General features: G+C 39.2%; 1 protein-coding gene and 1 long non-coding RNA gene across 9 annotated transcripts in view; one reads left to right on the plus strand and one right to left on the minus strand.

The window, feature by feature from the left end:
- LOC108400843 (uncharacterized) overlaps positions 1–19616 on the plus strand; it is a 40212-nt gene that overhangs the window by 14572 nt on the left and 6024 nt on the right. Inside the window, exons 3-5 of the long non-coding RNA XR_012127673.1 lie at positions 10892–11222; positions 11308–11423; positions 12016–18081. This is a non-coding gene — a long non-coding RNA (uncharacterized lncRNA). The remainder of the gene's footprint in view (positions 1–10891; positions 11223–11307; positions 11424–12015; positions 18082–19616) is intronic.
- ACO1 (aconitase 1) overlaps positions 1–19616 on the minus strand; it is a 53516-nt gene that overhangs the window by 14340 nt on the left and 19560 nt on the right. For all 8 annotated transcript variants that reach the window (XM_073228401.1, XM_073228398.1, XM_073228403.1 and 5 more), the window contains 12 exons: positions 18652–18789; positions 11974–12043; positions 11660–11843; positions 11007–11146; positions 9160–9331; positions 6231–6331; positions 5483–5599; positions 4290–4449; positions 2964–3099; positions 2051–2135; positions 1084–1240; positions 7–131 (listed from right to left, as the gene is read on the minus strand). In XM_073228401.1, the coding sequence (XP_073084502.1) occupies positions 7–131; positions 1084–1240; positions 2051–2135; positions 2964–3099; positions 4290–4449; positions 5483–5599; positions 6231–6331; positions 9160–9331; positions 11007–11146; positions 11660–11843; positions 11974–12043; positions 18652–18789 (1585 nt within the window). The remainder of the gene's footprint in view (positions 1–6; positions 132–1083; positions 1241–2050; positions 2136–2963; positions 3100–4289; positions 4450–5482; positions 5600–6230; positions 6332–9159; positions 9332–11006; positions 11147–11659; positions 11844–11973; positions 12044–18651; positions 18790–19616) is intronic.

Below are 19616 nucleotides of genomic sequence, written 5' to 3' on the forward strand. Positions count from 1 at the left end.
CCTCACCTCTATTTTCTGATAGACCTCCTTAAACATCCCAGGAATGACGTACTGACGCTCCACTGCCTGGATCTCATCTCTTGTTGGCCAGATATCTTTCAGAAACACCTGTTGTCCCTTTGCATTTACCCCTGGGAAAAAATGGTTATTTATGAGAAAAATTTGTATTTAATACCCCATTTTCATCATTACATATGGCCCAGTCTTGTTCTTCATGGAAGTTATGATGAAGCCCATGCAGACATTGCAGGAGAGAACACTGAATCATGACCCCCATGGGAAGTACTGGTTAGGTTCCTAAGATCCTCCAGTCACAGTTTCAGCAACCGATCAATACACAATCTTGCTTTATGAGTGTTTCTATTTAAAGACACCTTATTTAATATACATTGTTGATGCATTAACATCGAACTTGCAGCCAAGAGCACTATAACTTGTGCTGAATGAAGTCTACCTCACAAGAGGTATTTCACAGCCTTTTGGGGCTTATACTAGACAGCACTTCTGCACTACACTTTGGGGCCGTTTTAAACAGTGAAATCACCAAGAAAAAGCACAAAAATGTGAAAAACAATGCACTAAATAGAGCATGAGCAAGAGACTTATTTATAGGATGAGCTGAAACAAGCAAAGCCTCAGCTGTGCTCCTTTATGGTGTCTGTGAAAGACCATGGAAGCACAACAAGAATGGATTGAGAAGGGAATTCAAGCAAGAGCACCAGAGGAAAAAGAAGCATTGTTTTGAGAAGCTGAACTGTCTGGGACATGTTCCCATAAAGGAATGTATTATGACACTGACTATCATTAAAGTAGGAGCTAGAAAGAAGAACTGAAGAGGCAGCCAGAGTCACAAGATCTCTGTTTCTTTTTGTATTTATTTCCTTTGTCATCTCTTGCCTGTTAGTAAATCCTTGCTTATTTCAGTTTTGTCTTAGCTGTATATTATGGAATAAAGAAAAGAGTCTCCTTTTCATCTTAGATCTGGAAGTTCTATGCTTGATTATTTAACATGGAAAGCGGTAACTTTCAGTAATATTTGGAATTCATTGGAAAAAAACTGTAACCACACAAACAAAATTTTACCTAGTGGCTCTTTCTCAAAGTCGATCCTGATGGTCCCAGCAACTGCATATGCTATTACTAAGGGTGGAGAGGCTAAATAGTTGGCCCGGGTATTGGGGTGGACTCGACCTTCAAAATTCCTGTTCCCAGATAGTACTCCAACAGCTACGAGGTCTCCCTATATATGGCAAGAGAAAAATCAGGTCACAGAGAGGAGACTGCCTAGACTTCTTGTCTTAGACCATTTGCCAAAGTCTTCCCATCACTGGTTGCCTATCTTTAAATCTCTTTTACTTGGCCTTCTCCCTGTAGGGGAGAAGAGTGCACAGTGGTGTCCCTATGGGAGACACTCCAGGTCAGAAGATAGAGACATGGTCAGTGGTTTCTGCTCAGGAGAAAATAGCAGGTGGGTCAGAAGGAAACATTTTGGTTATTTAGCTGGCTGGGCCTAAGAACAGGTGGGAAAGACTCAAAGCCTAAAGCTAAAGGAAGCTACACTGACACATACAGACTGTAGTTCATGCAAAGCAAACCAGACTGTATTTCTCAATGCTACAAAATTTATGGAACAAAAATCAAGCCAATGCAATGCAGTTTTGATTAATTTGTCTGGAGACCTGTCTGGCTGTGAAACTGTTTTCATATTAACTGGAACAAACCTTTCTGCAGCCCCCTAGTGAAAATAAGCATTTACTGAGCATTTCTGTGCAGGCACCACACAGAGTCTTTTACGTCTATTATACCATCTCAATGCTCACAACTCCATGGAACATGCCCTATTATTATCTCCAATTTAGTTGTGAAAACTGAGGCATGGAGAGGTTAATTAACTTGCCTAACAGCTAGTAATTTTAGCTTGACTCCAAAGACTATACCTGTAACCACACCCTCTGCTTCCCTGGACTTGCTTAAATTACCAGCATTTTGGTCACACATCATGTGAAAAGAGACACCTGCTCTGAAGACCAACAGGCTCCTCTATGATTACCTGCGTGATGGCTTCTACCACAGATTCAGGTAAGGGCCCGCTGTTGCCAATGCAGGTCATGCAGCCATAGCCCACCACATCAAACCTAGGTGCCGGAAGTGAAGCAGAGGACAGACAGTAATTGTCAGTGAGCCCCTCTACTGGTCGCAGTTCCCAGAGACTGTACCTGTTTAGCACAGTGCTGCCCCTATAAAGCTTTCATTCTTGGGAGCCTCTTGCGATACTAGTCATCCATTCTAAAACCGTCCCATAGACTCCTTTTTATAATCTACTCAAAAATTTTGAGAGAATTATTAAAATTAAAACTTTTGAGAAAATTATAAAAAGGAATCTAATTGAATCACCTAGACTTTTTAAAAGTTGAAATCTGATATGCCACTTAATATCTCTATTCACTACTTTTATTATATAATCCCAAGGATTTTGGCTTTTATGAGGCACACGAATAAAGTCTATGTTGTCCAAATTAGGACTACTGGGGAAATTGGAGAAACTGTATTTGGCAACAAATAACTAATTTACTTCAAGGAATTAGAACATATTTAGCTATTAAGAATTATTTTCATACCAAAGGGCCAATATCTCAGTTGCAGAGCCAATGCCAGCCCATAGCATACCTCTGAGTAACAGAGAAAAGGCGCCCCCTCCTCCAGAAGGATGTGCACCACATCGAGGCAAAGGCTGATTTCAGCCCCTGCTCTGCTGTCAGACACCCTCATATGATGAATAACCATCACAGCTGTCCACAGCCCCTGCTGCTAGAATGTAAGGGTGTAAGTCTGTTTACCATCTGGCAAGACTATGCAATTAGATATCATCAGGTAAGCTTACTTGCATCACAAGGTGATATAGCAAGATATGTGTGGAATAAAATACAACAAAAGCAATGGTGTAAAAGACAACTCTTCCTCACCCAAGCTGAGACAAATAAGGCATGACTCCGCTTTCTCGCAGGTAGTAGGTGACCACACCACTCCCAGGAGACAGGCTGGTTTTGATGTAAGGTTTCACGCTCAGACCAGCATCCACAGCTTTCTTTGCTAACAATCCTGTGAAATGGAAAACACAGACCTGGTGCGGGTGGCCACCTACTCTTGGTGCCAGGGACAGTTCAGGAAAAAGAATGACTTTTCCGTCTGTATTTCTTGCCACTGTCTGACAAAGCCCCATTCATGTTGGTGCTTTCTGCTATTTCTGCTGCCTAACAGAAATCATAGGCTCACTGACACGAATCAAAGTCAATTGACGTGGATGTCGTAAACCCAAATTAGTCATGGGATGAAGAATGAAGGAAGAAATGTGCCCCCACACCTTTCACTCCCTCTTTTTTAAAGAGCTAAACCTGAACTATTTAGGAATAAGAGTGAGTTTTTACTTTTGGAGGTAAAGTGATCTAATTATGTTTTATTTGGATGAAAATCATAACTGGAAGGGGCCTTTCTTAAAGTATATTCATTTTGTACTGGTTGAGAGGAATACAGTCCATCTAGAAATCAAAATCTAGTCTTGAGATATTTCTTCAAGTGGAAGATGAAGAGCTTCTGGGCCATTGGACTTTCAGCAAATTCAGAGACAACTACAGGGACACTGGGTGCTCTGTCTTAGACATATCATGAAGTAGGAATGAAATGAAGAGTAGAGTTATAAAGAGATAAACAGCTACAGTCAAGCTGGTGACTTGTCTTAAGGAATAATGGTTTGCTCCAGACAAGAAAAGCTTTGATGACAACAGGTGAATTCTTGGACAAAGAACAGTGGCCCACTTCATAAAGAACTGCTGATACTCTTTGTCTCTTTGGACAAGAGGAACTCTTGGGGATGATAAAAAAGTAGAAACTAAAGAGACCTTATGCTAATGAAACTTTGCATATAAATATTAACTGCTCAACTAGAATTATGTAATAGGCAGGTGAGTTTTGTCAACCAGCGAGTACCCCATGCCCTGATTCAGATGCACTTGACAATAAATTTAAGACAGATGAAACTCCACTGGACAAAAAGGCCTACTGTTTACAGAGAACAGTCTGTGAAAGCAGTTTTTTTCTTCTAGTACTTTGGACACTATTTATTGTGTATAGTACTTTGGACACTATTGTGTAAACATTTCTGGGCTGATAAATTCCTGCATCAGGAAAATAAAAGGTTTAGGGAACTACATGTAGAACTCAGCTAAGCCCATGTCTTAAGATTTCCACCCACAAATTCATTTGACCATGTGGAAGAATTCAAATGCACTTACCTGCTCCTAACATTACAGATGGATTACTCGTGTTTGTACAGCTAGTAATAGCAGCAATTACCACAGAACCATGAGCAAGGGTGAATTTGCTGTTATTATAGATAAATGTCTTATGGTCGTCACGACGGTCTGGAGCAACTTGGAATCCTTTAAACCCTTGCTACAGAAGGAAAAAACATATATATATAATAAAAAGTTCTGTGGAAGAAATACTTTGGCAGCTATAATTTTAAAGGCCTATTCTTAACAAAACAAGTATCTTGGCCAGTAAATTCTGAAGTGCTACAGAAAAATTAAAGTTCTCATTATTCTTAAATCTTTATAAAAGCTACCTATGATTTCTGAATTTTACTCTACTTTAAATTTATTAACAATTACTTCCTTCCCACCTCAAAAATGGACACACTAGAACTACAAATTTAGTTCAAAGTTAGTCTAATTAGAACTCAATGACATTATTATAGAGTGTAATGGGTCTGGACTGAGGCTACTGATTCTAAATGATGGAAGTTTAGAAAAAGGTGCCATTTTGGCCAGATTCAACTCATCATGATCAATAAGACAAAGTACACCAAACATCTGGCATAATGCTGGTGTCCCAAGGATAAAATCCATCTTACTTTACTCATTTGGTATATGTTCACTGAAAATCTACTGTGAAAAAGATGTTACGCTAGGTATTTTGTGGGATACAAAGGCTATTATGACAAAGATCCTATCCTCAAACATACAGTCTCCCCAAGTGTAAAGGAAATCAGACATGTAAATAATGTAAAGTACCAACAATTTACGTTCAAGAATACAGGATGTCATCAAAAGATTTCAGACCAAGTGCCATGAAGGTTCAAATGAGCGAAAGATGCCCTTCTGCTATGAGACCTGAGGCCACGTTGTGGAGGAACTGACAGACACGCAGAGATGAGAAAGACACGCAGGCAGGGGGTGATGGCTGGCAAACCTCAGGCAAGCAGAGGGAACAGTGCAACGACTGTCTATGAGAAGCAGATACGCCTTTAAAAAGATGTGTGTTTACAGAGGACAAGTCCTCTAAGGAAGATGCTTGGCTCTTAGCTAGTGGGAGAGGTGTTAAGGACTTCAGGATGGAGAAGAAATATCCTCAGAGCCAGGCCTCAGAAACCAGGTGTGGGGCAGGGCCCGGGAAGATTTCCACCTGCCCCTCTCAGGTCCCCTACCGTGGCTCCAAGGCAGCTCTCAAAGTCCTTTTTCATGTCAGACACAGCGACTTTGTCCTGAGGCCTTTTGGGTCCACTGCAGCAGGGCACTACTGTTTTCAAATCTAATTCCACGACCTGTCCACCCAAAAGAAAAAGATCAGTAGGACTTACATTGTACCCACAAAGAAGAAACACAAGCCATGCCAGAGATTTTAAAACACCACAACCATAAAAATAAACTAAACCACCACATTCAGAAACATGGAAGTCAGAGTTCATTTTAACAGTCAAGGGATGAATTTACAAAGATCAAGATGGGCACTTTGGTAGTGTGGCACAGGCAGGAAGCCTTGCCACCTCTCAGAAAGACTGGGGTGGCACTGTAGCAAATGGATGAATTAAGTATACGTCATTGGATAGATCAAAGCTACAGTGTGCATTCCTCTTTCCCCAACCACAATAAGGAACTATTGTGCAGCTCTGCTCCTTCTAGTGAAGCCCTTCAAAGGTCTTCCACATAAGAGTAGTTTAGTAGTTCACAAAGGGGGAGCACACTCAACCTAATGGCTAGGAGGAATGGAAAAAGTTTTATTATTTTGTTATGTTTACAATTCCTTATTTTAAAAAATTTTCAGCCTTTTAACACAGTTTTCCTCTGCAGTGATTTATTTCCTACAAGTCCATCCCCCCAAGAAAAAACATACATAACTACAGTTACAGCCTTGAGGAAGAGGAAATACACATTCAGTGGGAGGCACTCTCATACCTGGGCAAAGTCTGGGTCTTGAGAGGGGTCACTGAAATCCCGAAACATTCCTACAGCCTGAAGATACCTTTTTATATGCTTTATTTTTTCTTTGTCACGACCTAAATGGGCATTTTAAGAAGTAACCAGGAACACAGGTTAATATTTATGGGTTAAATTAATGCCTCTGCCAGCAGCTCTACAAGTAAGATGTGTTTCACTTACACACGCACCAAAAGCTCTGCCAATATTTCAGCTTTGAGGCTAATTGTCTGACTCTCTAGTTGATGCTGCTGTTTACTAGAGATCATTAACTAATATGTTGCTCCTACCAAAATGACTGTTTTCTGAAGAAGTTTCTGGTTCTCCTGGAAGTATGCCCTCTCTCTTTGATTTTAGCTAATTGTCAGAGCATACCCATGCACGTGCCTTCAGCTGGCCACAGATTCTCGGCATTCCTCATTAGTCTGGTTAAAACAATAATCCTCCCAGTCTTCCCCCACTGCCCACCAGCTATGAGCACTTCTCTGTGCCTGGCACTATGTGCTAAATGATTTACATGAATTAGCTCAGTCTCTACTCCTTGACCTTATGAGACAAGTGCTGTTATTACTCTCATTCACAGATGAGGAAATGGTGACTCAAGAAGATTAATTAATCCTCCCATGGCTCAGAGCCAGGATCCGAACCTGAGTTTGACCCCAAAGCCCAAAGTCTTAACTCAAAATGTTCTTTCACCAGGACTACGACCCTGAATTATTGCTGGGTCATTCTTCTCTGGCCCCTAGTCCTAGGAGATAAAACAAAGTCTACCCAATGGCCATGCAGCCCGCTCATTCCTCTGACAGCTAAGGAAGACTGTTAGAGAGCTTGATTCTTAGACCGACAACAGATCAGCATTTTTATTTGCCTGGTTGTTTTAACTCAGTTGTAAAGGTCTTCAGCTTTCAGCATGGACCTTATAAAAAATGACTGTCTATCTGAGCTACATTAACTTATTTATTAGGACCTGTTATTGATCCCACTGTTCATTACATCACATGCCATTCTCTTCATGAAGATGCATGGCAGCAATTTCTCCTCATTTCAGTATAGGAAAGGGTTCTATTTCTCTGAAGCAATGCTTGTTTTCAATTCAACAGATAATACAAATTTGGTACCAGGCCACTAAGAAGTTAAGAGTCACAGAAACTAATCTTATCTCTGGATATATTTTGTAGCTTTCCCCCCTTTCCAGCTCCACCATCCCTTCCCTTCTCTTCAGATAACTCCGTCAACACTTCTATTCATTTATTTCTACATATTTTTCACTTCAAATCCTTTGGGAAGCAAAGGAGGTATCAATTAATCAACTTATATTTAATAAAGATATTTTAAAAAATTAACTTTTCATCACAATCTTAACTACTTCCAGAGGGTTCCCCCTCAGAAAAACTAGGGAGAAGGCTTGGATTGACTTGGCGTCTGTAAGATTTGTATTAAAACCTTAAGAGGAGATGTGCATTTGCCCGCCCTTCCCAGTTTTGCCAAAATATCTTGGCTCAGCCTTTACCTTCAATGCTGGCTATTTGTGATGTCTCAAGAGAAACACCAGCCACTGGGCCCTTCCATAGTAAACACTGCATATGGATGAAAAGGCCCAAGTTTGTCTTTCTTCTCTCCTTAATAACTTGGTTATAAAATTTAAAAGTCATTTAGCAAAATAAAAGGTTCCTTCCATCTTTGTCACATAGAATGAGGTATTAAAAATAGAATATTTCATGTTACCTTCTTGTTCAAAATGACTCAGTGGCTTCCTACAATATTTAAAATAAAATCCTAACTGACCACCAAAGTCTGCAAGCTCCTGTGTGGATCTGGCCCCTGCCTGCCCACCCCAACCTCATTTCCCGCGGCCTCAACCCTGGCCTCCAGTCCCACAGGCCCCTCTGCTGTCCTCTGAACACAACGAGCCCGTCTCTGTCTTTGGCCTTTGCGCTTGTCGCTTCCTCTGCCTGGAAAACAGCTCCTGCACCCCTTTCTGTGGCCTATTCCCCACCTCACTCAGATGTCTCTTCAAATTTCACTTCCAGCAGCCCCTCACTGACCTTCTTACATGTAAAATTAACACCCTCGGGCTGCTTTAACCAGCTCTCCTCTTTCCTCCTGATTATCTTATAAATATATCACATACATATGTACTTATTTGTTTGCTTGTTTATTTCTGCCTCCTTCACTGGAATGTAAGTTCCCATGAGGGCAGGGCTTTATCTTGTTTGCTCTTGTACCTCTGGGACCTAGGCCAGATGCAATAATGTGTTAAATGAATGCAGAATGAATATTTTACCAATAAACTTGAGAAATTAAAAACACCTTTCTCAAAGTTAAAGTCAAATTTCTAAACAGATACCTATAGAGTTAAAGAACTGCTGACAGTTCAAAATGCTTTCAAATGCAGTCTTTCATGTTACCTTTTGGATGGCCCCGAGAGGGGTGGCAAGGAGTGCCGTCCCTGTTTGGAGCCGGGCAGCCTCAGTGGATTCAAGCTCCGTTATTTATTAGCTTTGGATATTTACCTTCTTCTCCTGTTAGTTAATTTACTAATCAATCAATCTACCCTACAGATCTGTGAAGGGGATGAGAGCAAATGCACTCCAAGTGCCTGGCACACGGTAGATGCCTCAGAGACAGTAGCTACCTTTACTAAGATCACTTGTTTCAAGTCAAATAACTAGTAGTAGAAGACCAGCATATCTAGGCTTCTAGAGTACCTGAGTTTTTGCTACTGGCCACAGCATGTCTACCTATTATCTACTGAAATCCCAACGACCATTTTGACTGTGCAAAGAGAAGAAAAAATGATATATGTGACCCAGTGTCCTGCAAGGGGCAGAGCAGAAAGTGGTGCTCCAAATCTCAGAATTCTGTAAAACTTTACAAAGGACTTCTGCTTTCCTGGTTCTGTACTTACCTGTCTGCACCAGGTACTTGATACTAACTTCATCAACTGGGAAAAAGGCAGCAGTTGCTCCATATTCTGGACACATGTTCGCAATCGTAGCTCGGTCAGCAATAGACAACTGGGCTACTCCAGGCCCGAAGAACTCGACAAATTTGCCCACTACCCCAACCTGGCGGAGGTGCTAAGCAGCAGAACAGAAAAGTTTGACTTGATAGTTCATATTTGAAAGGACTATCACCTTGCAATTCTTTTAAATAGGTTTGTGAGTAGACATGATCAATTAGCCCAACATATTTCTCATTATTTTAAAAATAAAGGTAACTAGATACAATGTAGAATCCTGGGTTCGATCCTGGAAAGTGGTCATGATTGAAAAATCTGGTTTAGTTTCTAGTTTTGTTAATAGTGTTATGTCAATGTTAACTTCTTCATTTTGATAAATGTACCATGTTTATGTAAGATGGGGGGAAGCTGGGAGGAAAGTAAGAGGAACTCTATTATTTTTACATCAACTTTCCCGTAAATCTAAAATTATGCTGTAATAGTTGTTACCAAAAAAAATGAAAAGTGATGCCAGAAATACAAATAACAACATTAATGTTTGAAAAACATTGTTTTTCAAAATGAGAAACATTCTTTCTCTCCAGTGAGATCACTTAGACGTGCCTGGAATTTAGCACTTGGAAGTGCTAAAAACTAAAAAAATTCTTTCAACCAAATTAAACTATGACTTGTACTAGTAAGTAAGTAAGTAAATGGCTTATTTTCAAGGATATAATGAACATATTTCCTGAACACAGCTACAAGTCAAATGTAACCAAAAGATTCAGACAGTGTGACTCTCATATCTCTTCTATACAAGCCATCAGCCAGGGCTGGGCCTCAGTGACTGACCGGGCCCTGCATGAAGCCAATTTCATGAACTGAGGACAGCCTCACAGACAGGTTATTTTGGTTATGTGGGATTCTGCCAAATTTTATGGGCAAGCCCTACATTATTCCACATTTGAAGAATGATACACAGACATCTATGATAAACTATAGTGTTCAAATAAATCCAATTCTGAATTCCATATAAATCAATAAAAAACATTTTTCACTTTAACTGTATAGTGTCCATCTAAAACAAGCCTCCAAGCAATACAAGAAAAAATGTTTGTGATAATAGACAAATTACCACTCTAACAAACTTTAAAATGAAACTGCCTTTTCGCAAAGCAAGCAAATCACACAAAAAAGATTATTTCCTACCAAAGCTATAGAAAAAGAAAAGAGTAATATTTTCCAGCTTAGAGAAACATCGGTTGCGATAATGTAACTTCTAATACAGAGAAGGGAACAAAAAAAGTCAAACACTATTCATAGAAGAGGGTTGTTATTTACATATAAAGAACCATGTAGAATATATGTAATAAAAGTATAAACATATAGGAGTGAATTCCTACCACCTCAGGATAGTGATTACTTCTAGGAATGAGGAGGATGGCTTCAGCCATAAATATTCCATTTTATTTCTTCAAAAATATCCATACCCAGAGAGCTCTGAGGCAAATACACAAACTGTACCATCTGCTAAGTCTTGGTGGTGGGTGTATGAATGTCATTTTAACTTGTGTGTATTTGAACTATGTCAAAATGTCAAAAACTTTTTTTAAAAGGACCCATGCAGCAACAGAAGAGTAATATGAACATAATTATCTAAAGTTTAACTCCTCTTATCTCTTTTTTAAATCATCAACAGGCTGTTTCCTAGAACTTCCAGAGCACACAGAAACCCAGAGGGCTCCATCATGTATTCCCTCCTGTCGGTCACTGTGACTTTCAAAGCCCGTGAGGAGACAGGGAGCCCTCGTTACCTTGGTGATGGTTAGCACGATGTCGGTGGATGTCACCAGAGGGCAGGGATTCCCCAGGAGCCTGTAGCCAATCACCTGGGGAAGCACCATGCTGATTGGCTGGCCCAGCATGACAGCTTCTGCTTCAATACCACCCACACCTGCAAAGAATGGCACGGCAGAATGAGGCTTTCATTCCTCCTGTGACCCTCAGGCTTAACTCAATGTCATCAACAGGTAATCAACCCAGTTACAATGTTTTACTAGTACAGAGTTGAGTTTCTATAAAGAGCAGCTATCTTTTCTCTATTTCCTTCTACAGAATTTTAAGCAAGTGTTTTGAAAGTGTGGTCCCCCAACCACCTGTATCAAACTGCCTGTGATTCTATCAAAGTGAAGAGTGGGGTCAGAAGTCTCCATTTTTAACAAAAACCTCAGGTGATTTTCATTTATTCTAAATGTCCGTAACCCCTTTCCAGTTCATTCTTCTGAATGTTGTTCTTGCCTGCTAGGCATCAGGTACTTTTCTGGGCACTGGAAAAGATAGCAGTAAACAAAACAGAAATACCTCTGTTCATTCAAATTAATGCTACTGGGATGTAATGGTATCAAAGTAAACTAAGTGTGTACCACAGAACAGGCCATGTGGGAAGGGAACCTGGAAGAACACTCACCCCAGCCAAGGACCCCCAAACCGTCAATCATGGTAGTGTGCGAGTCCGTGCCCACGAGGCTGTCTGGATAATAATATCCATCCTGATCAAACACCACTCTCGCCAAATACTCCAGATTCACCTGGTGGATGATTCCTGAGCCAGGGGGAATAATCCGCATGTTGCGAAAAGCCTGAGAACCCCACTAGGATTGAAAAATGCAAGGAACGCTATGAGTGCCTCACACACTCTTATGCAGCCCGTCTCCTTGGCACTTCTCCCTTGTACCCCACGTGTGCAAAAAGCCAAGCAGTGGAACCAAACTCTGCCCATACCTTTAGAAATTCAAATCGTTCTCTATTTCTTTCAAATTCCAGGTCTTGATTCTTCTGTAAACTGTCTGCCCTGTCAGAGAGAAAAACTACATGTATAAGTTTTAAGGCTTAAAATATTATTACTGGTCAAATCTGTTGGTGATGAATAACATGGCAGTTTCACCTGCAGGCTTGCTGGACAGTACTGATGCATTCATTCACATGGGAAAGGGGAGGTAGGTAGCAAAAGCTTTTTAAAAAGGATAATGTTTATTTTGTTCAGGTGATTCCAATGTCTTTAAACATGTGAGTAGAACCAATTGCATGAATTCAAGATAAAACTAAACCAATCATAAAGTCTGATTCTTAGGAACAGACTTGAGATATTTAGATGACAAGAACAGTTTAGATATTTAATGAACCCTTGTTTCTGTCCTCCTTTCTCATCCTTGACCTTGCTATAACAGCTCTCTGCGCTGAGCCACGTCTGGGCTGCCACTTTCATCTGTTTGTGTTGGCAGACAGGGAACCAGTGATGCCAGGAAGTAACAGCACTTATAGAATCACAATCTCTTACTTCTCAGACAGAGGTTTATGATAACAGTGCCACCTAAGAACATCTACAAAGCATAGATTATATTCTGAGGTTTACCCAAAGTCATTCAGTCCCTCAGGAATGACACAGGCAAGCCAGGGCATCGAGAAGTTTGTCCAGGATTTTTGTAATCAAGCTTCATTGTTTTGAGTTGAGGTAGAATAAGTCATAGTCACAACTTTGTAGGTTGGGCACAAAAAGATACTCCTAAATTATATATCATGGATTGAGAAAACATAGGAAAAGATAGTAAAATTAATAACTAAGATCCAAATCAGACTCCAAATTAATAGTTAACACTTACTGTCATTACTAGGAAGCAGCCACTATTCTAAATGCTTTACATTTATTTTCTCATCTAGTCTTCATAATAACCCTTTGATTAGATATCATTAACACCCACATTTTTCAAAAGAGGAAACTGAGACACAGAGAGATTAAGAAAGTTGCTCAGGACCACAGAGCTAGTAAATGAACTGCAAGTGAAGCCCAGGCAGTCTGACTCCACTGTTGGTGCTCTAAATCCACGCTGCATCCCTGCAGTAGAGTTACGGAACTGTAATCACCACCACCACAGTAATAACAGAAGGAGCTAAAGGGCAAGATTATGTCAGAGGCTTTAAATGCTTTACATGCCTGAACTCCTTCAATCATCGTAACAATGGTTAGATAACTTGTCAAGGTGGGATGCTTGTCAGTTACAGAGCTGTCATTTGACCCCAGGACTGATGGCCCCAGGCCTCTACCTAAACACTGTACTTCTCATCCTCCAGGTACCTACATGTACTAATGATCTACAGAACCCACCTGGGCCATATGTTGGGAGTGCGGTGCAGAAGCACCATGAGCAGTGCCCACTTGGTGGACCAAACCTGAAGACTATACAGAGTAGTAGCCAGGCAGCTGGAAGAGCCAAGACTGTCAAGGTCATGACTCGGACATACAGGGTGCCATAGGAGCACCCAGAAAGGGCTACAGACTCGAATGGGGGTCAGGAATGCCTTCCAGAAGAGGAATGACATCAATGTAGTCTGAAGGAATGGGGGTAGTCAGCCAGGTAAAAATCAGTAGGCACCTCTCGAGAAGAAAGAGACAGGAAGTACTTTTTTTACTCTACAAAACAACAACAGCAACACACATTTCAGTTACTATGCTGATTTTTCTCTTCTTCTCTTGAAGTGAATATTCTCAAGGTTAAGTGTCAGCTGCTTTAATGGAATCAATCCCAGAGAGTGCCTTAGAGGAGTCCACAAACTATAGCCCATGGGCAAATCTGGCCTAATACCTGTATGTTTGATCCTCAAGCAAAAAATAATTTTTACATTTTATAGGTTGAAAAGAAAGGAGAATATGTGAATAGAGAGAATATGTAGCCAGCAAAGCCTATTTATTATTGGTCCCTTATAGAAAAAGATTGCTGATCCCTGACATAAAGAATGAATGTCTGTCTGTGTGTTAAAGAAAAGCAAAAGGAAGAAACAGAGACCTTGGTACCAAGGACCAAGGCAGGACACCATTGCCGACCCTGCATCAGCAGACCCTCTGGGCCCTTGGACCAGGTGCCCCTATTCTTCCAGGTCTACCTTCTCACTAGTACACTAAGGGCTCCATTGCTCCAAATCCACCTGTCTCTTCAGGTCAGGTTCATATTCCCAGTGGACCTGGGCATCTGAATGGGGAATACCTCAGGCACCAGCAGCTCAACAGGTCAAACCCTAACGCACGACCTTCTTTCCTAAGTCTTGTCCTCGTCCCATCTGATCACATTTCATTCAGTGACCTCTTCTCCCACCGAGTACCTACTGCTATCAACGTACTTATTCCAGAAATAGCCCCCTAACTGGTTTCTCTGTCAGGCTAGTCAACATCCCTTTTGTACCGTCACCAGAATATAAAATATAAATCATGGTCCATCTTGCATCTGCCACTGGCTTCACAATTTCTAAATGAAGTAGAAATCCCTTGTCATAAAAAACAAAGTCCTTCAATCAGCCTTCCTGTATAAGCCCTCCTATCTTCCAGCCAAAACTTTCTTAAACTTCATCTTCACTGTAGCCCTCATACCCCTCCCAAACCTCTTTCCTCAGATCTCTCTACACACTCTGTTCTTTCTGTGAAAAATGCTTTTTCCAGCTCTTCTGTCTTTGGTAAACACCCTTCAGGATCCAGATCAAGTGATACTCCTGGAAGAGCCCTCCTTATGCCCCCCGTCCAGATGATTTGCCTCCTCTGGTTACTACACTTAACAGCTGCATTAAAGTTGTATATTCTCTAATCTCTCTCTTCTTCTAAACTAACCTGTTTCTTGAATAAATACTGGCACACAGCAGGCCTGTTAGAGGGATTTAATTAGGAAAAAAAAAAAGAAGTCATCTTGGAACATTATTCTTGATCATATGTGGCCCTGCCTCAGGTGCCCCCATCTCTGCTGTACTCTGAGCTCTGTGGGCTCCCCGTCATTATCCCTTGTCCTTTTGCCTTCAGCACCAGAAGGATGTTAGAGCTTCTCACAGCAGAGCAGGGTTGGAAGGGGAACACTTACCCCAGAGAATGCTGGGGACATCAGTTTGATGTAAAGAACATATTCACAGCAGAAGCCAGAAACGTTTAGGCTGTTTTAAGATATGTTAATTCCAGGTAAAAAAAAAACGATTTACTCATTAAACCAAAACACCTTGTGTGCTAACCTTTGCTCAATTAACTTAGCTCTAATTATTGAAATGAATAAACAGACCTAGAATTTGGATTTTTCCACCACTCAGAACCTTCCTAAATTCACCAATCTGGTGAGTTTTTAGTAAGGTTTCTGAATGTGACTGGCCTCACAATCTAAAGAGGAAATGTTTCCCTAGTTACATTAATTTGAATTCAGATTTGAATGCACATCAAAGTTTCTGAGTACTACATTTAACAGTACTCCAGAAATTCACAAACAATATTTACAGAGGAGACAGTTTTCACACTCAATGAAATCTGGTCAGGAATTGTTATGGCATTTTTGGGGGGATTTTTAAAAAGGCTATTTCTAGGATAACTTTGTTAAATATTACAACAATGTGTCAGTTAATAATGTGTTAGTAATAATCCTTAATTCCTAAAGACATTGTGAGGCCAATTTTATTTAAACTGGGCAATGAGCTTAGAAATACTTCACTGAAAAAACTTACCATCCTACCACCTCTTACTCAGTTTTTCTAGTTCATTTTTGGGAATAGCTAGAAAATAAGCCCACAGGACACAAAGATTGAGACATCACACTTAATTCCTTACAAAAAAATGAAGAAAGAGACTAAGAGGTCAAATTGCAAAACCAAACTTGAGAAATAAAAACAAACACCATCAATGAAAACACTTCCAATAGAAATGTTCTCTTTAAATACAAAAAGAAAAAAGGAAGAAAAAAAAGCATTTGCTAGAAATCAATTTGGATCAGAGTTCATTTCACCTCTGGACTTTGCTGTTTTCACAATAATGTTTTCAGTACTACAGTATAAATGAACAAAATCCTTAAAAAATAGAAACCAGAGTTGATGGATATCCAGGTTTAAGGAGGAAAAAAAAATCACAGTGAATTTGGTGATCATCTAGATTCATTAACTGCTTAATAGTCAGGAACTCTTTGAATTTTAGTCAAAAGACTTTAGACATTAAAACAATTATAATTCTGTCTCCACCAATATTTTCATTTTCTAGGCCCGCAAAATGAAGGTAAATAATCAATACCAAAGAGAGTCTCCTTTTATACCTTATAACTTCTGAAGTGGGAATTTAGGAAATATCCTCATCTGCAAATAGGATAACATTTTGTGTATATATTTTTAACTCTTCCCTTTGAAACCAAAACATTACATTGAGCCCTTGTGATTTAAAGAAGAAAAAAAGACAAGTTGCCTGATAGGTTTACAGTCCAAATGAAAGGGAAGAGCTAGCAAGTATCCAGTCTTTTGGTTCCAAGAACTGTCACTTCAGGGCACAAAGATTTGTCTTTATCCTGAATTTATCTGGGTTGGATTTTGGCAACATTAATTTTAATTTGAGAATGACCAGTTTCTACATTTCTCTTGAGGCTATGGAACCAACTTAAATCCCCAGGGAAGCAAATAAAAGGTTTGGGTTTTTTTCCCCTCTGAATGGTTTGTCTCATATTCTTAGATGAGTTTTTATTTTTAAACTAATAGCTTCTTATTGTAAAAATGGAGAACAGTTATAATCCTAAAGATAGTTGCTTAGCAGCTTAGTATCTCTTTCTCAACTTTTAATCTCTGCTTATCTTTTCATCTAGCTGAGCTCACTCTGTACATGCAATTTATATGTGGTTCATTGAACTAAGACATGAGTATGTTTCAAGTGTTATTAAGCACATTTTAAATATTTAAAGATTACCTAATAATTCACTTTAAAGATGTACCATAATTTAATAAATCATTTGCCTTTGTTGGACATCTATAATGCATCTAGGTTTTCATTATTATAAATAATACTTTGATGAATGCCATTTAGTCATTAAGCTGTATGTCATTATAAATTTCAGGTATCTATGAAGGGTATGCTTAGAATTGAAATTTCCAGGACAAAGGATATGGCAATTTTTGAGGAACTTACTAAGTATTGCTTTTATCATTTCTAATTTGTAGTGTATAAAAGTGTTTCTCTCATGAAACCTTTATAATTAATAATGTTACTTTTCTAATCTTAACTATATGAGAAAATGGTATCTCAAGAATTAAATTTAGTTTTTTATTATTTGTAAGGTTGAAAAAGCTTTATCAACTGTTTACCATTTGCATTTCCTTTTATTGTGAATGTCTACTTTCCTTTGCCCATTTATCTACCTGGTTTTACTGTTTATAAAAATGGATCATACACAGTCTTTATATTAAGGATAGCAACCCTTTGGTCATATTTGTTGCAAATGTTTTTCAACTAATTTTCTGTTAACTTTGAAGTCATTAAATCTATAGATTTTTTTTCCCTTTTTGGCATTCATTGTTAAATTTATAAAGGTCATCAAAACACTTGACACATATATACTTAAATTTTCTTCTAAATTTTTTGATGATTTGATTTTTAAATATTAATGCTTTAATTCATGTGAACTGCTTTCTTTGCCAAATAATTTTCCCAGCATTGTATGCATAATCTTTCTTTTCCCACTGATAACTGATAATAATTTTATTTAGTTATCTAGGTTAAGATACCATCCTTGTAGCCATACCTGGTTGCCCTCCCTGTATTCAAACCCTTGTTGTATAATCTTACAGCTATTCTGCAGAAGATGAAATGACTTTGGGCTTGACGTACTTTGATTAATGTCACATGAATAGAAGTGACCCTATGCCAGTCTTGATCTAGGCCTCGAGATATTGTGGGTTCCCACTTTTCCTCTTGAGCCTCTGTGATCACCAGATAGCCAGGCCCGCAACGAAACACACATGGAATGGAGCTGTCCCAGCTGTGCTGCAGAAGTGCAGTGCTGTGTAAGCAGTCGGCCCAGCCAGAGCTGGATGAAGCAGAGCTGCCTAACTGCACTCAGCGTAAGTCACTGACTTCCCAACCAGTTTACAGATGTGTAAGAAATAAATTCTTATTGTCAACTGCCATGTTATTTTAGGGTTATTGGTAGGAGTTTAGTAGGAAGCAAGAAGCAGATATTCCAAACAATGTAAGAATAAAAAAAGAAAAAGAAAGGGATAAGCATATAGAAACCCATATGGAGAAGCAGAGACAGCCAGATATGAAATAGTTACTTGGGATCTAAAAAGGAATCTCCACTGGTTAAAAAAAACCCAAACTCGTTTAAAGTCGAGTGCATACTTGTACTGCACACTCATGGCAGAAATTTATGTGTATGTTTTTTACACACACTTCAAACTGGATTTAAACACTGGCTGCTCCCACCCAAGAAATAAATAGGAAAACTTTTTAAATTCACCCCTCACACACAAAAAAATTCTTCAATGGAAAATTTATGTTAAGTTTGAGCTCTCTTGATTATACCTGTTAAAGATCTCTTCTTTTATTTAATGACATACATACACAAAAAGGACTGGCACTCCAAGATTTTGCACAAAGCAGACAACTCAAGTATCCTCTTAATCTCTTACCTTCTGTTGAAATCAACCTGGATGGAATGATCAATTACAAGATCAGCAGGACATATAGGGTTTATTTTCTCTGGATCTCCTCCTAACTTTTTCACAGCATCACGCATTGCAGCAAAGTCAACCACAGCTGGTACACCCCTAAGGAAAGAGAGAAGTAAGCAGAAAATAAATCTGTTAAATGTGTAATTGGATTTCAACTTTTGCCTCCATTGATAATACTGTCAGTGGGACTCTCTCATCAGTGGAGCTAACAATAGATGACTTAAAAAATGTTCCAGAAGTTTCTAAACCCATTTCCTAAGCAGAAATTACATGGGTAGTAAATGCCATGCCTGAGTAGTATCTTTATATGCACTTTTATCACTGCATTAAAGTTAACAACAAATAAGGTCTAAATAGGGAAATGATGGGAAAACTGGCACTTTCATTGCCATGACTGTTTCCATTCACATGGTGGACTGAGAAAGACCTGAAGAAGACATATGGATCACAATTTCAACTTCATATCAAGTTGAAAGGAATGGATGTAATCCAGAAAAGTAGGCTAAGAACCAAATTCACATTAGGTGAATCCTTTTTATTATATTAGAGCATAAAATTTGGGTGATCTTCCTCTAGAGAAATGAAATCTGGTCTCTAAAAGGAATAAAATAACATCATTCAAAAATGGAAAAGTAGTGTCTCAAAAAAGAGGCTGTGGCATTTTATTAAAAAAAAATAAAAATAATAATTAGGGAAAAATGTGGGATTCACATATAAATCAAGTATAAAAATCAAATAATCATATCTGACTTGATTGTTTGTAGTTCATGATGCGTGATCAAAACTGAAAGTTTCTCTGATGACTGCCCTTGCACTGTTCACCATGTAAGAACTTATTCACTATGTAAGAACTTGTTCACCATGTAAGAACTTGTTCGTTATGCTTCAGAAGATTGGAGACTATTGAGAATTAGGCTTGGGGT

Source organism: Manis javanica, chromosome 2 (assembly GCF_040802235.1).
Source record: "Manis javanica isolate MJ-LG chromosome 2, MJ_LKY, whole genome shotgun sequence".
NCBI lineage: Eukaryota > Metazoa > Chordata > Mammalia > Pholidota > Manidae > Manis > Manis javanica.